The sequence below is a fragment of the Onychomys torridus genome, chromosome 2, assembly GCF_903995425.1.
Source record: "Onychomys torridus chromosome 2, mOncTor1.1, whole genome shotgun sequence".
Lineage (NCBI taxonomy): Eukaryota > Metazoa > Chordata > Mammalia > Rodentia > Cricetidae > Onychomys > Onychomys torridus.
In genome coordinates, this window is record NC_050444.1 from 3,822,093 (window position 1) to 3,840,077 (window position 17,985).

Consider the following 17,985-nt stretch of genomic DNA (forward strand, 5'->3'; position numbering starts at 1 on the left):
TCTTCCACTTCCACAATGTCACACAACATTGCAGGCAAGACACCCATGTGCACAACAATAAAATCTTTGGAACATATAAAGCCGTATATCTCGAAAGTAAAAGATAAACTGATATTTAAACGTCAAGGAATAGAAAAAGACATGTTTTCAGAGAAAAATACATGGAGAGTATCTGGACAAGATCAGCCTTTAGTAAATGCAAATCAAACTCAACTGACATTTCACACCCACCGAGCTGACAGCAGTTGGGAAAGGATCCCTTAAGAGCCCTGCTCCATACCAGGAGTGTGCACTGGTCCAGCTGCCCAGGAAAAGAGTTGGTTCCTCAAATGGTAAGAAAAGTGTTTTGGCAGTGAGACCTTCTACTCTCTGAGCCATCTCACCAGCCCTATTGAAACAAAAAACAAAACTCATTTTCTTTGTTTGTCTTGATTTTTGAGACAGGGTCTCACTGTGCGGCCTAGGACTCATAGAGATAGACAGACCTGCCTCTGCCTTCCAAGTGCTAGGAGTGAAGGCGTGTATCACCACCCCGACTTGTTTTCATTTTTAAAAGATTTATTTATTTTTATTTTTTATTTGTATGTACTGCACATATGCTAGTACCACATGTGTGACTGGTGTCTACAAAAGTCAGAAAAGTATCTCTATTCCCCTGGAACATGAGCCTCCAGGTGGGTGCTGGGAACTGAACCCCTGCTCTCTGCGGCAAGTGCTTCTTACCACCCAGCCATCTCCCCAGACCACTTTCGGTCTTCTTAAAAATATCAATCAGAGTCACATCTTTAAAAAAATTAATTTTATTTGAGTATCTAAAACTATCTTAAATATATTCATTTAGGAAATACATTTATTCAAATATCTCAGTCAACACGTAATTGTCTTGTTTCTTACAGCCTCACTGTCAGAAACCAGGAAGACCAGAGACCAGGGAGAGCCTCCCACGAACTCAGAACAGACATTCCGGCTTGTGAAGAAAGGTGAACTCCTGCATTTTATTATCTCACACTACTGACAGAGATGTCAGCATCCCCCTTTTACTTTTTGCATTGTAAGTTTCAACAGAACACATACATTTTCCCATAACTACCATTTAGTAACATCAGATCTCAATGTGGCTTTGAATTTCCCCTGTAGAATTCCTTTTAATTCATTTCATAACAGGGGGAGAAGTCAGCTCACTCTTCGGTTCCAATGCTGAATCACAAATAGAAGTTGATCCCTCCTGACAACCCATAACAATGCATGATGTGATTTTATATATAACTTTAAAAGTAAAATATATAATGATACCTCATAGTTGGTCTTCAGGAAAATCGAAGAATTACATTTTTCAGTTACAAAATGGTTCTAAATGGCTGAAATATTGTATGACTTTTCCTGGAAGACATGAATCAACATCTACCCCAGATGGGGCACTGTCGGCAGATCAAAGAACCAGTGAGTGTATTGGAGTTATTCACATGATCATAGGCAAGGGGTTACCTGCAGAAACATGGGTGACTCTAAGGCAGATTCATCACAAAGCCCACTCAATACAGGTGACAGCTCACAAAAGCTGCATCCCTGAAGCTCTTTGCACAACTCATAGGTATTGGGGGTCTAAGAGTCCCTGCCTAGCAGCCATGACTGCTTGTACAGTAATGTGCAATATCTCACACTTCTGCTTCCTGGATGCCTGGGTCTGTAAGCCCCCTGCCCTGCAAAAGAGAGTATTTGAATTCAGTGGAAACCACCAGCAATCTGCCGTTTAAAATCTAAGTATTTTGAAGAAAAAATACATAATGTAATATTTTTACCTTTAATTTAATGTTTCCATTTTTAATGTTTAATTTTGGGGTATTTGATGCAGGAGTGAGTTGGGAGCCCCAGATCTGTTGGATCTTCCAGCCCTCCTGATGCCACCTCTACACCGACCTTTGTATTGCTTTTCTGTTTGTTTCTTCCCTTGACTCTTTTCTTTCTTCTATCAAATTTCCTATGGATTTACCTTCTTTTAACTATTCTTACACTTATTCTTTATTTTACTCTTTCTTAAATATTTATTTCATGTATGTGAGTATTTTGGTTGCATGTATATATGTACACCAGGTGCATGCCCGGTGCCTATGAATATCAGGAAGGGGTGTTGCGTCCCCTGGGACTGGAGTTACAGAAGGCTGAGCTACTGCATGGGTGCTGGGAACCAATCCCTAGGTCCCCTACAAGAACAGCCAGCACTACTAACTGCTGAGTCACATCTCTCCAGCCCCTTTACACCTATTCTTAACATTATGCCTTTATAACTGCAGACATTAGACAAACATCCTAATGGCATTGTTCAAATGGTTTTCTGTTAACTTGTTTATCCCAAGATAGACTAGTAGACCATCCGGTTATGTAATCTTCCTTTCATCTTTACCTTATGTATATTTGCCCAGGTTTTCAAAGTCTGGAAGATACAGTAACACCCCTGGCCCACTTCCCACAGTAATGAATTTGTCAGAAACAGCAAGTGTCTCACAGACCCCAAGGCACTGTATTCTGTGCCCTGACTCCCAAGCACTAGGGCAGGCAAGATGCAGAAAGCTGGTTGTCCTGCTTGTGTGGCCTTCAGCCCTGGCTTAATAATGGCCACATTCTGCCTTCATTTGTGTGTTCGTAAAGCAAGGATGATAACAGTTTGTTGTGGCTAAGCCAATCAAGGGTAGTTGTGAATACTGAGTAGAGAAGTGAGGCACTTGTAACACAGCCTGGCTAAAGGGAAGTATCCAGTGTAGCTGGCTTTGTTCTAAGTCATACCCAATTAATAAAACACAGAGTGATAAAATGTCTGCTTTTGGGGGCAGATGCTCACAGTGCTAAGCAGATGCTTCACAGATGAGACACAGCCCCAGGCCTATAGCACAGTCTGTCTGTGACTGAAGATCTGCTTAGGTGCTAGGTGAGAGAGTTGCAGCTCTGGGGAGAAAGGAATCCTGACTTGTCAGGAAGTCAGGCTGTACCTGGAGCTGCAGAGCTGTAACACACTCACATTTGGTGCTGAACCTGGGTGACTGCTTCGGTGCCTGTGCTCTCCCCTAGTGGTCTGAGCCACACTGGGACCCTAGCCCTTATCTCCAGTCCACCTGCAACAGATTCATCTTCTGGCTCAGGCTCAGTTCCTGACACAGCCTAGGAAATTGTGCAGCCCACAGTGGACTGGGCCCTCCCACATCAATTAACAATCAAGACAATCCCCACAGACATGCCCACAAGACAAGCTGTTGTAGTCAATTCCTCTATGGGGCTTTCCTTCTATCAGATGACTCTAGGCTGGATCAAGTTGACAATTAAAGCTAACTAGGACATCTATGTATCAAATTTTTGGTATATAAACTTCACCCTCAATCAGCCTGCATGAGGCCCTGTGTTAAATTTTCAGCACCAAGGCAAAATAAAACAAAATAATACTAAGATTTATCTTTCTGACTTGCAGATCATAGAGTTTCTCACTGCAAAACCTTAGTTTTTGCATGCATTTTAAAGGTTGTACAAAAAATAAGGAAATAATAAAATACTTGGAAAACAAAACTCAGTAAGTAAATTGAGGCCTGAGTTGTGACTGCTTAGCTCAGGAAGGCAAAATGGCATCTTTCTCTAAGAAAGTATAGATTGCTTAAACGGGACTTTACAATGGTATTAAAAAACAATGCATGGTGAATGGAAATCATATTTCACATTCTTCCTGTGGATTCTTTCGTAGGTTGGCAGTATGTAGGGTCCTCTCAGAATGCTGGTTCCTCTCAGGTTCTTTCAGCTGAAACCCACATCAGCAACATGATCACTTTGCTAAGTGGTGATCCTCAGTGGGTAGGAAGGGTCAATGCCTTCTCACCTGCGATATTGTCATCCATGGTGACTTTATCTGGATAAGCTGACAGCATCTATGCCTGGAACCATGAGAGCAGACATTGACTAAATTCCCAGATCCCCGAAAGGAATTTAAGGAGTCCTAGGCCAGCAACTCTTCTGAGATCCCAAAAGCCGTCCCTGGCTGAAGGAATGACAGACATCCTTAGTTTTTATCCCAGACTTCACATAGATTAGGTCAAACAAAAATGGGCTCCTGGTCCAAGATTACAAAATTGAAAGACAGTAGTGTTAGTTATTTTGGCGCTCTTACCCCATGAGAAAATGTCCCGAACACGACAAATCCACAGAGGAGCTGTTTATTAATATAGGATAGGAAGAGACAGACGTGACAGGCCTGTGTGAAACATACACGTGGTCAAGAGAAAAGGAAGAGAGGAGAAGAGAAGAGACCTGTGCAAAATGGCACCAGCTTTTTAAAGTGCATGTGTACAGGAACAAATGTGGCTATTCCATGCATGCACGTAGATTACATGGCCTCGCACGCTTTATGCAGCCATGGAGTCCTAGTCACACAAGATGTTTTGACCGGAAATGGCTATTTTGAACTGGAAATAACTAGGCGGTCCGCCAGTCAAGCGCAACCCTGTGGTCATGTTGTGACTTCCTATCAAGTAGTGCACTACAAAAGAGTCAATAAAACAACATTCAGTTGAAAGCTGGAAGAATTTTAGATGTTAAAGCTGTCCATAGTAAAACATGGAGGAATGAGCTCTAACTCGTTTGAAGAAATGAAAGGTAGGAAGGAAGAAGGAAGTGAGGCATGGCAATGTAAGCCTCCATGCAATCACTTGGAAGGCTGTGGCAGGAGGTCAAGAATTTGAGGTCAGCCTGAGGTACAGAGTGAGACCCTATCTAACAAAGTAAAGTGAATAAAAATAATTCAGCTATCAAAAACTGGAGAACTGTGGTCCTGTACTGTCCTCTCTCAGGATGTCCCCCACTGACGAAGCTGGCTAATGAGCATGTAAGAGCATCTGCATTATTTTTCATCTTAGTAATATTTTCCTTTATCCACAGTATTGTAAAACCTCTAATCTCAGTATACATACAACACATGTTTGTTATCAGCTGTTATATTATCTTACAAACACATAGGCAAACCCATCATTATCTCAAACTTTTAAAAAAAGGTTTAAAAAATTATACAGTCAGAAGCTCATTTTTTAGTAAAAGGGGGGACCTGTAGGGACCTGCCCCACCCCGTTTTGGGTAGCTGTAGCTTTGCTCGCTGACCTTGACCTTGATATCCTCCCTATGCTAATTCCCTGCCTGGTTCCTTGTCAGTGTGTCCTGCATATTGGGCATTAACAGCTTAGATGCAAGATTGTAAAACATTCTGCCCTCCAGGGTTCTCCCATTGTGCTGTAAGCCTGTATTTAAGACCTCCCCCCTCCTTCAATAAATGGCATTAGGCATTCAAAAAAAAGAAAAATGAAAAAAAAAACATAAAAAGAGAAAATGTTAATACCAAAATAAAAGAAAAGAAAAAACTATACATTCTTGTCAAAATTTTAGTGATGCAGGACCAGGGAAATGGCTTAGCTCTTCAATATGCTTGCTGACAAGGTTAATGACCTGAATTCCATCCCTGAATGTACAAAGAATTTCTAAGGGAGGCTTTCCAGGAAACAAAAACAAAACCCCAAATCAAAATTCTGAATTATAAGAAGAAATGTGAGGAAAGGGTTAATATAGATATGGATATTGAGTATTTTATAAATACACACACACACACACACACACACACACACACACACACACACACATAATTATGTAATAATCATAGTGTTAGTTGATACATTTTTTGGGACAGGTTCTCATGTAGCTGTTCTCCCAGGCTGGCCTCAAACTCACTATGATTTGAACTCTGGATCCTCTTGCCTAGTTTATGTATTTGCTGCTGATCAAACTCAGGGCCTTGAACATACCAGGTAGGTTCTCTGCTACTGATCTATATCCTCAATCCAGATGATAAATTTTTTCAAGCCTCAGAGCTAAACAATCAATTATAATTAGACAATAAGGAGAAAGTCTTTACTGGATAATTTCATGGAATGACTAAAATGGAATGACTACAGTTGATATGGAGTACTGACCATGTGCCAAGAACCGTATGCATGCTTTATGGTGTTGTTCTGGTTCATTAGAACCTCATAACCCAGGAAAGCAGGTACTCTCAGTATCTGAGAGGGATTAAGTAATTGATCCACAGCCTCCACGTTAATGAGAGCCAGTGCTGCCTCCTGCTGACTGTCTTCTTCCCAGGAGCAGCTGGCAAGGTGGATGTGTGAGTTCGACCTCAGCTTACATTTTCCTTGGCAAACTGTGTCTGCCTGGCAGAGTCCCCTTTTCTTGATCAGCATAGATTGTGACGTGCTTTATCAGGGGTAGTATGGCCTTGGAGAAATAGTGTTGCTTTCTTTTAAACACAGATATTCTGTCTCCACCCTCTGTTCTATACTGCTTCCTGACACTCATATCAAACAAGATGTCTCAATAGAGCTGCGGGAGAGGGTCACTACTAAAAGGTTGGAGTTTAGCTTGCTGACGGTGAAAGGTCTTACGTGTTACTAATGTAACTAATATAATAGTTCCCAAACACGTAATTGAAGGTTTCTAAAGTAGAAAATTTACAAACCTGCTATCAGGGATGAAGAATTCGACTAACTAACTAGCTAGAGTTTATGCTAAAACAAGTTGCTCATTCTCAAGCATACAGAAAACATTTGTAATAGTTGACTAAGCTTTTTCTCATAAAATTTGTTTTTGCTTTTTGTGTTGTTTGTTGGATTTTTGCTTGTATTGTTTGGGTTTGGGACAGTACCAGGGATCAAATCCAAGGCCTTGCACATGCCAAGCAGTGTTCTACCTCGTAGCTACGATTATAGCCCTTTGAAGAGTTTTGTTGTGAGACAGGCTCACTATGGAAAGCTGGCTGGCCGAAAACTTACAATCCTCCTTCCATAGCCTCTGGTATACTGGAATTAGAGGTGTGCCTCACCATCCAGGTCTGGCTTTTGTAAATTATCTGAATATATTACTAGGATTATTATTTAACAGACTATATTATTAACCCCAAAACAATTAAAACAAAAGTCAGGAGTTTTGAAAACATACTTAGTAAAATCCTCTTCTGTTTAATATTTCTAAGACCACTTTCAATTCAGTACCTCCTCAACGAATAAATCATAATACATTTTAAGAAATAATATAACTATATGAAAATATAATTATATAAAAATATGGGATGCTGAGAATACATTAAATAGAGCAAACACAAATCCGAAAACTTAGTTTTTTATTTACTTACTCCTTTTGTGGGGGGGGGGAGACAGGGACCCTCTATATATATAGCCCTCCCTAGCTCTCTATCTGTCTTGGAACTCACTATGTAGACTTGGCTAATCTTGAACTCACAGAAATCTGCCTGCCTCTATCTCCCAAGTGCTGGGATTAAAGGCATGGACACTTGGCAAAACCTTAAAATCTAGTGAGTTAAGTCCAACTTCCACTTAAGAGGGAGATATCAACATATAGCATAGAAAGTTAGACATGTGTAGCTCAGTGGTAGAGCGCTTGCCTAGCAAGCACAAAGCCCTGGGTTCCATCCTCAGCTCCACATACAAAAAAAAAAAAAAAGTTAGACATGTAAGGAATGGTTCCAAATAGTTCCAAACTATTAAACTGTATGAGCAAATGAAAACTTTTTTATATTTATTTACCATTAAAAAGTATTCAAACCTGAGTAGTTTAAAACATCAAAAATACTTTATATCACAGTTCCAAGATCAGAAATTCAAGATCCAGATGTCAGCAGGGCCAGGACTTCTCTGTACTGATTCTCGAGGCCCTAGAGCAGACTCCCTTCTCCCTTCTTCTGGCATTTTGGCAGCTGCCTGCAGCTCTGGTATCCATTGGCTTGTACACACATTACTACAGTCATATGACCATATTCTCCATGTGTCTCCAGAGCTTCTCTCTCTGCCCACGTCTATACCAAATTTCCTCCATTAATAAGACTTTTAGTTTCAGTGACCTCATCTTAATGTGGTTAAGTCTGCAAGGACCCATTTTTTTTCTTTTTAATAACTTATTTTTATATGTACAGGTAGATGTTTGGCCTGCATGTATGTCTGTGTAGTGCCTGATGCCCCAGAAACAAAGATCAACTACAAATGCATTCTTTTTTTTTTTTTTTTTTGGTTTTTCAAGACAAGGTTTCTCGGTAGCTTTGGAGCCTGTCCTGGACTAGCTCTGTAGACCAGACTGGCCTTGAACTCACAGAGATCCGCCTGCCTCTGCCTCCCGAGTGCTGGGATTACAGGTGTATGCCACCACCGCCTGGCCTTAAGCAGGCCACCATATAGGTGCTGGGAATTGAACCCAGGTCTTCTAGAACAGAAGCCAGTGCTCTTAATCACTGAGCCATCTCTCCAACCTGAGGACCCACTTCTAAATAAGGCCATATTCTGAGATTCTAGGCATTTGGACTGCCTTTGGGTGACACAACCCAACAAGTAACACTGTATTCAGAGTCAACATTGTAGCCAGACGGTTTAATGGACCACTTCCACAAGATGGTCCTGAAGTAGCTCATTCCTCTTCTATGTGATATCCAAGAGGCTGCTATTACCAGTGATGGCAAAATCTTACAAAAACAGAGAATGAGATGAAAGTCCTACTCACAAGTCAGTGCAGGTAAATCTCAGAGACTTAATAAGATGGGAAAAGCAGGTCTCAGAAGACAGTGGATTGGCCATCTTGTAAAAGTTTTTAAAGCTACAGAATACATTCTTCAAGGAAACATAAAAATATGGAAATGGGAAAAGACAGAAGAAAGGAGATGTTAAGGACCACTATTAAATAGGCCTTTTATGATCTCAGTACAGTTAAACTCAAAGTGGGCAGTGGTGGTGCACACCTTTAATCTCAGGACTTGGGAGAAAGAGGCAGGCAGATGCCTGTGAGTTCAAGGCCAGCCTGGTCTACAGAGTGAGTTCCAGGATAGCTAAGGCTACACAGAGAAACCCTGTCTCAAAAAAACAAAATCCAAACCAAACCAAACAAACAAAAACCCTCTGTTGGTTTTAAATGAGGTGCTTTCTTTACTCTGTGAGGAAAGGTCACGGCACATGACAAAACCCAGTATCAGAGCTTTATTGGGGTGGGTAAGGCAGAAGAGCTGTGAAAGACAAGTACAGGGAGAAAGAGGAGGGTGGGAGGAGGAGGGAGCAGAAGAGAGGGGAGGAGTCTGGGACCATTTTTTAAAGGATTTCCCTGCATATGCTTGTGTGGGCTTAATCATGCAGCACGCTAATTACATGAGACTCAAGACCCCTTGTTTAGCTACTGAACTGTATGTGTGCGGTCATATAGCTGGAGGAGTGGCAGAATCCTAACACCCTCAAAGATGGTAAGCCTGGAAGTGAAGCCCAACAGGCCTCTCAGGATGAGCGGCTCCTCATACTGAATCATGTTCTGGCTCTTCATGTCAAGAATGCATTTGTAAGGCCAGGCGGTGGTGGCGCACGCCTGTAATCCCAGCACTCAGGAGGCAGAGGCAGATGGATCTCTGTGAGTTCAAGGCCAGTCTGGTCTACAGAGCTAGTCCAGGACAGGCTCCAAAGCTACAGAGAAACCCTGTCTCAAAGAACCAAAAAAAAAAAAAAAAAAAAAAAAAAAAATGCATTTGTAGCTGATCATTTTGTTGCTGTCTTGTCTGTGTTCTGTGTTACATGGGTCACTCCAGCATGCTTTACAGCTTTAGCAGCTCAGGAGAGTTGGCCTCTGATGGACTGACTGTCTCATGGCTTTGCTTTTGCAAAGTCTCTTTATTGTTACACAAAGACATCTTTAGCACGTCAATTTCAGCATGCCAAAACCTCTTATCTGATCTGGGAGTTGTCTGAAAGAACCATTACATAAGCAGTTCTCAGCCATACTAGACTTCCTGGTTTGCCAGGTTTGTTTGGAGACTAAGTTATGCCAGGACTCCTTCAGGAAGAGCAACTCAAGTAACAGTCCTGACTATTTACAAAAGGTGGCTTCAGAGCCCAGTTGCCATCACTGGGGAATTCACAATGGATACAATGAATCCAGTGAATCTTTCACTACACCATCCCTCATAACTTGGGATTATATCATGTATATTCTTTTCTCTTTCTCAAATGTTATATGAATCTTAGAAAGCATTCAGTGGACATTGCCTACTGATGTTCTGTTGGGCCAATGTTAAGTATCACTTAATTCTGTTTGGGGTCAGATGGCTGCAGGATTTTTCTTCACTTCTGTAATTTAAAAGTTTTGCCAGATGTTCCCAGATGTAAACAAAGTACGGCTGTAAGGTTGGTCAAGAAGTTACAGCAATGCACTGGGGGCATGGTGACACATGCCTTTGACCCAGAGAGAGGAGGCGAATCTCTGTGAGTTCGAGACCAGCCTGGTTTACAAAGAGAGTTTTTGGATAGCCAGGGCTACGCAGAGAACCCAGTCTTGAAAAACCAAAAACAGCGGGGGAGGGATGAGGAAGTCTCAACACACTCTGACAAAGCCACTTGCAAACATCCAGCTGGTAGGTGTTTCTGCGAAAGGCGTGAGGAAAGGAGCCGGTGTTCCCCCTTCCTTAAAGGACCAGACAGTTGTGTATTTTACAGGAGAGACGAAAGCTTTGTGACAAAAGCTGGAGTCACCAGTAGTAACATCTTCCTTTTGTTCCTTTGGACCACTGCTCAGCCCCACCCCAACTCTGGAAGAAGTCTGTGCCTGGGCCCAGTCATTTGACAACCTAATGGTCACTCCAGCTGGAAGAAACACATTCCGGGAATTCCTTCGAACAGAATTCAGTGAAGAAAACATGCTTTTCTGGATGGCCTGTGAGGAGCTGAAAAGAGAAGCTAATCAGAGCACAATTGAGGAGAAAGCCAAAATGATATATGAAGACTACATTTCTATTCTTTCTCCTAAAGAGGTGAGTGGCTGCAAGTGTCTCCGTAGAGCCAGGGCTGATTGCCTGCTTCTGTGTTTGGCCATGTGCTACTTGAAGAAATGGGGACACTCCAAAACACAGCCATGGGCTCCTCCCAATCAGATCATTCAGATTCAGGGGACCTTGAAAAAAATGTGAAGCATTTTTCAATTTTTTTTTCCCCTGGAAAAAACATCCATGATTCACACCAGCTTTATAGCAGAGGGGTCCAGGCCCTCACACTGACACACATTTCCTTTCCTTTCCTTTCTGTTTTGTGGCCCTAAGGATAAGCCCAGGGCTGGGTAAATGCTCTCTACCCTTTCTGTGTTTAAAATCACAGTGCTATTATTATCCTACTATTGTGAGTAAAGTTTTTTCTGGGGTGTATTTCTAGTTACAGCATTGCCAACAGTGCTGAGCCTGTGAAGGTTTTCCCCAAGATATCTTCTTAACATCAAAAAAAAAAAAAAATACCATAGGAGTGAGACTATGCAGGGTCCCACCTCCTAGCATGTGTTTCTTCATATCTTCTGTTCAGAAAGTTGGGTTGTTTTTTTTAATTCAGGTGCCTTGTATCACTAATTTCACAATCAAGGTTATTATCCTCTGCTGTGTTCTGCTAAGACTGTGGTTAATAAGGTAGCGCTTCTCTTCTGTGGTCAGGGACCTCACAGAGGCAAGAAGACCCAAGAGCATCCATGGTGTGATGATGGCCCAGTATCCTCAGGGTAGAGTGAATTATAGGAAGACAAAATGGAGATAGACAACGGATAATGAAAAGGAACTTGCCAGAAGCACAACTCATCCTGGGGCTGGGACCAGTGAAGCCCAGGGTGGAAGTGTTGTGGTAAATGGGGAGTAAACATGGCAGTGTGCAGGGGGCCAGCAGACCCAGAAAAGGGAGGTTCTTCAAGGCAGCTGTACAATGAGGTTCCATTTGTGCCTTGGTTTAGAACTAAAAGTTTTTTAGTTTTCTGCAGGAAAAACTACCATCTTAGTCCTATGACAGGACTCCCCTCTAGACAGTGTTCTGGCTTACTATAAGGATCTTCTAGTAGACTTCATCAGGAGAAGACGAAAAGGTTGTCCCAGACAGAAGAAACAAAACAAGACCACTCTAGCTCCTTTCTTCTTTAAATCCCACATGGTTCCGACACCTTTTCAGGTGAATAGTAAGATAGAGCTGGAAATGGCAGGAAACAAATGACCATGGGCTCAGAAGTCTAACCTTGGGACTGGTATACTTTGGACTTTATCCTGAGAGAAGTCAACAAACCAGAGCAAGGCACAGTTGACTATCAGGATGAAGTTTGCTCTTTAGAAAGAGTCCCTTGGCCAAATCACAGAATGTGTTGGGAGAGGTGGTGGGCAGACTCCAGAAGGCCATCTGGGAAGCTGTGACCCAAATCCAGCAATACCAGGCATGGCCGAGGGGGGAAGGAGACAGAAAAATGTGTCAAGGAAGTAGGAGAGTGGTGCACACCTGTATCCAGAACTCCTGGGATACAAGTTCAAGGTTACAGAGTGAGACTGTCCAGAAAGGAGAAGGACGAGAGGGAAAGAAAGAAAGAGGGGGATGGGAGGACACGTAGAAAGGGAAGTACAGTGAGAGATACACAGGGCACTAGATTAGGGGAATAAATGGTTCCCTTGAAAGAGCTTGCTAGTTTTCAAGCACTTTACTTCTAATGAAAATACTTATAAGCAGCCAGGCAGTGGTGGCACATGCTATTAATCCCAGCACTCGGGAGGCAGAAGCAGGTGGAGCTCTGCGTTCTAGGCCAGCCTGGTCTATAGGGTGAGTTCCAGGACAGCCAGGACTGTTACACAGAGAAACCCTGTCTTGAAAAACCAACCAACCAAACAAAGAACCTTATAAACACACAAGCCTAGAAATAACTATCATTTTACTTTCCAAGATGAGTTCGTTATTAGGAATTCACACTTAGCTTCACACTATAGATACTGGAGTGACAGTTGGGATAGTGAAAGGGAAGAAGTTATCAGCTCAGGATGCCCAAGGCCAAGTTCTCAGCACAAAGGAGATTTGCTTGCCCCAGAGGGACAGAGAGTGAGGATAAGGGACAAAGACAGGAAAAGGGAAAGAGGAGAGGAGTATCTGTCTTGGAGGACAATGGGCTGCCTCTGGACAGAGAGAAGACAGCCCTGGCCCATAGGAAAATGGCTGTTTATTAGATGAGGTGTTTAATTTTAACTGGGCTGGTAATTCAGTGAGCCAAAGTGGGCTTTTGATTGCTGTATTTAATACTTTGGTAGCTGGACCTTAGTAGTGAGCCTCAGGAGGAGGACGTGGCCAAATAAAGGAATGGGGCCCTGGATGCCAGCTCTAGGATTGTAGTCTAACAGATTTTAGCAAGGCAGCAGAAATAGAGTAGGGGGCAAGGCCTGCCAGAGCCACATGTTCAAGTGAGCTAGAGTCCTTTCAGATAGAAACTTGGATGTCACTGGCTCTCAGACCCTGTGATTTGGGCACTTCATGTTACAGATACCTTCCTGTTGGCCTGGACTGGCACCAGAAACCTACGCCCAGTTTCTAGCTGGACGGGAGCCTCCAGCTCCCAGGTTTGTGCCTTCATTAGCAGGATAAGTCTGTGCATGCTACTATCTATCTTCTAAGGCCATCTCACACTCGTTTAAAAGAAGCAAAGCAGTGTGTGGTTTTCTAAAGCAGCCAGAGTTCCTTACAACTTGTGAGAAATACAAAGCATGGCCCCTCACTATGACCTACTGAGTCTTCTGGCCTTGGGCCAGCAATCTGTTCCACAGTCCTTCCGGGGCCCCTAGGGGACCATTCCTGGGGCACTGGGGTCACTGAAGTCCCAGAGTTCCCTTCCCCCACCTGTTAGTTTCTCCCAGCAGTTCAGACTTTTGGAAGATCTTGTTTGGTTTGATAAAACAAGTATGGGAGTTTGGATAGATTTCCAAGAGAACTGACAAATACAACTGCTGCTTCTGTCCACAGGTCAGTTTGGACTCCCGAGTACGAGAGGGCATCAACAGAAACATGGTGGATCCATCCCAACACATATTCGATGATGCTCAACTTCAGATTTACACCCTAATGCACAGAGACTCCTATCCCCGGTTCATGAACTCCACGGTCTACAAAGACCTGCTGAAGTCCTTAGCTGAGAGAGCAGTTGAAGCGTAGGTGGTGTCAAGCATGCTTGTTATTAATAAATCCAGAAAATAACTCATGGGCTACATCCAGCACAGGAAATCTAGAGGTAGGGTGTTCTCTGCTAGAGTGATTCTTGGACTGTTGTAGCAATAAATTCTTCCTCCGCAGAGAGCTATAGACTCACAGTATAACTGCAGCTACCTTTAGTAATACTTGTCAGAAAAAACAAGGGATATGACAGCCTTAGAAAGACAGTATGCTCACACTCACAGTGACAGTAGCATGTTCTCAAGGGGAGGGCACGCACTAGCCTCTCTGTTCTGCCTGCAACTCAGACACACAGCAAATGGGGACACTTTGGTTTTGCATGAGTTAATACCCTGTTACACTCTGAAGAAAAGGCATTCAAGTCTTTTCTAACTAACCCTTCCTTCAGTCTGAATACTTCACTTAGCACCATACAAGGATTGAAAGTCACATTTCGTGAAGATGTGACTATTCCTTGTAAAAAACAGCAACCAAGTGCATCTGTTATGGCAGTGCAACATAGCACACACTATGCTCTAGGTGGGTCAGTCTCAGGGATTTGGGAAGAAAAGTAATGCTTAACTGATTCTTCATTCAGAAAGGATAACCATATTATCAGAATCTACCAACCTGAAGAATGAAAAGTTCATATCTTGTCATGTTCACAAAGCTTCAAATAAGCATATTTTAATTTTTTATTGGAAGAAATGTGAATATTTTCACTCTGAAAAATAAAACATAAAAGTTTTCTCTCAATCTTGAATTATTTTATATGGGATTACTGGGGAACATGGATCTTGTGAGGATTTTTCACCTCCCAGATAAGTATTCTGTCTTTACATGCCAGGATTTCTTTTTCTTTTCTTTTCTTTTCTTTTTTTTTAATCACAGCAAATAGAATGATTTCATAGTTTACAGATAAAAGTGGTTATAGACCTCAGCCACTGTCTTAGTTAGGATTTCTACTGCTGCAGCAAAACACCATGACCGAGCCAGGCAGTGGTGGCGAATGCCTTTAATCCCAGCAGTCGGGAGGCAGAGCCAGGCGGATCTCTGTGAGTTCGAGGCCAGCCTGGTCTACAAAGCAAGTTCCAGGAAAGGCACAAAGCTATACAGAGAAACCCTGTCTCAAAAAACAAAAAACAAACAAACAAAAAACAAACAAACAAACAAAACCACCATGACCAAAAAGCAAGTTGGAGAGAAAGGGGTTTATTTGGCTTCTACATCCACATTGCTGTCTATCACTGAAAGAAGTCAGGAGCAGGATCCTGGAGGCAGGAGCTGAAGTAGAGGCCGTGGAGGGTGCTGTTCACTAGCTTGCTTCACTTGACTCACTCAGCCTGCTTTCTTATAGAACTCAGGACCACCACCCTAGATGTCCTCACACACAATGGGCTGGACCCTCCCCCATTGATCACTAATTGAGAAAATGCCTTACAACTGGCTCTCATGGAAGCATTTCTTCAACTTAGGCTCCTTCCTCTCTGATGACTCTAGCTTGTGTCAAGTTAACACACAAAACCAGCCAGTACAGCCACCCTGATGAATTCCATGTCTGCAATAAATGGGAAATATAACAAACTGGATGGATTTCAAGAGAAGGTTAGACATCTAATTTATAAAGACCACACCAGCTCCAGTCCTTATCAAGAGTCTTGGCCTCCCCTTTGCCTGGTCCTGCAACAGCCTGACTGGCTTTATTACTCAGCCCAACCCCAAATAGAAACCCCTTTCCCTCACTCTCAGCAAGCCATTTCACCTCTAACTTTCCATGAAGATTGTCCCTCACTTCTTACACTATCCATGAACCAATGAATATGCAAGGCCAGTGTCTCTCCTCACCTCCTTCAGTACATTTCAGAAAATGATCTAACATTTTGTACCTTTCTGGTGCCAGTGCCTTGCGCATGCTTCCGATCCCATTTCTTCCAACCATTATTTTTACTGAACAGAGGTTGTCTTAGTTAGGGTTTCCATTGCTGTGAAGTAACACCATGACCATGGCAACTCTTATAAAGGAAAAACATTTAATTGGGGCTGGCTTACAGTTTCTGAGGTTTAGTCCGTTATCATCATGATGTGACAATGTGATATGCAGGCAACAGGAAGTGGTCTGAGACACTGAGCACAGCTTCAGCATATGTGAGACCTCCAAGCCCGCCTCCACAGTGACACATTTCCTCCAACAAGGCCACACCTCCTAATAGTGTCACTCCCTTTGGGGGTCATTTTCTTTCAAAGCACCACAGAGGCTATAACTGTGGGTGTCCAAAGGGTTACATGCCAATGGCACCTACAATGATTGCCAGAAGTCCTAGAAAGGGGCAAACACAGTTTAAAGAATTTTGAAAGTTACAGAAAGACTTAGGCAGAAGTCTCTCCTGCGTTTAGCCCAGAACAAGAGTGTTTGTGTCCTATCAACAGTTACTACAAGTGGAGAAGGCATTTGAGTGACTACATAGTCATGACATGGAAAGGGTGAGATAACTGCAAGGCATATACAAGGACACTAGGGGAGATCATTTGTGTGGAGGGACCTGGTTTTCAAGAGTCTGGGCTTAGGGTCGAGTGTGGTGGCGCATACCTGTAATCCCATCACTCAGGAGGCTGAAACAGGATTTTGAGTTTGAAGCCTGCATGAGCTATACAGAGAGACTCTGCATTAGCTATTACAGCACAGATTTTAGGCTAGAGAACTGGTAGGGTTTTCAGCAACAGGCATTTGAGACTCCCTGGAGAGGTAAAGCATGAAGACTGACAAGCCCTTGTGTGGACGGGAAGAGAGATGAGTCTCAAAGAAGACCTGGAAGAATTGCCTCAAGATGTGTAAGAATAAGAAGGAAGTGGGGACATGCAGAAAGGCATAAGGACAAATGTCTCAAGTAGAGGGAAGCAGGATTTCCTAGGGGTAAGCCACGGTTTTCCCATTCTCCGACACCATCTTCCGCACCTGAGTTCTTCCCCACATTGTAGGCTTGCTCCATTCCCAGGTAAGAACAAGCCTGTGTCCAATGGCACAATTGATACTCACTCCTTTCTCACTAGACGTTCACAACAGTCCCCTCCTACCTCTACCTCATGTCCCCATCCATACTCACATGGAAGGAGCTCAGACTGTTCTAAAAAGGCTTCTGAGGCTGTAAAGCACATCCTTTCCCATCAGTCTTTTACAGCATAGGTGATTCTTTCCTAGAAACACTATTCCTCTGTCTTCTATGGGTCTGATGGTATACTCCCTGCATCCTTTCCCATTCCACTGTGGGCAGCAGAACACAGTAACCAAGCACAAGGGCTCCCAGTCAGCATCTCCCAACTCCACAGGCAGGTCAGTGATGGTGGATAGTAAACCTTTTTGGGCTTGTCTCCTCCTTGGTAGGACTGGGAATAATAATAATGGCCCTCTATAAGGACTTAGACAAATCCCACGAAGATCACAATAAAATACTTACAACATGCTCATCACTGCTATCACCTGCCTATTGAGAGCCATGGTCCCTGAAATTTGAATTTTGGCTTACTTTCCCCTGATGTCTTCCTATTTACTTAAAATGCATTGAATGTCTACCAAATCAGGGTCTGGTCTGAAATGCCTCCTGAGATTAAGTGAGCTTCTATTTGGACATCTAATTTATCTCATAGATGAGGGATACTCACCCTGTTTTAATCTTGACTCAAGGCCCCACTGCTTTCTAACCCTCAAAGCCTACTACACATAATCCAGCCAGTCTTCTGAGTTTTCAGTGGGTGTTAACATTGGGTCATCTTGTGAAAGCAATACAGACTCCATCTTAGGAAGGGCCAGCCACCATCTTATACCACCTGCTGTACTCAGTTCTAGGAAGGACCTCAGGAATGTGCCATGACAACTTGAACAGATACAGGGCAGTATGCTCCTGCAGACATTCTGTCTGCAGTTTATCGCCCTTGAAGATATTCAGATAATCCTGCTGAG

The 17,985-nt window shown here is 42.9% G+C and overlaps 1 protein-coding gene across 6 annotated transcripts in view; it reads left to right on the forward strand.

Moving 5' to 3' along the window:
• Rgs20 (regulator of G protein signaling 20) overlaps nucleotides 1-14,757 on the forward strand; it is a 142,285-nt gene extending 127,528 nt beyond the window's left edge. For all 6 annotated transcript variants that reach the window (XM_036179581.1, XM_036179576.1, XM_036179578.1 and 3 more), the window contains 3 exons: nucleotides 897-980; nucleotides 10,627-10,861; nucleotides 13,845-14,757. In XM_036179581.1, coding sequence (XP_036035474.1) covers nucleotides 897-980; nucleotides 10,627-10,861; nucleotides 13,845-14,033 — 508 coding nt within the window. In that variant the 3' untranslated portion in view covers nucleotides 14,034-14,757. The remainder of the gene's footprint in view (nucleotides 1-896; nucleotides 981-10,626; nucleotides 10,862-13,844) is intronic.
• Nucleotides 14,758-17,985: the final 3,228 nt, after the last annotated feature.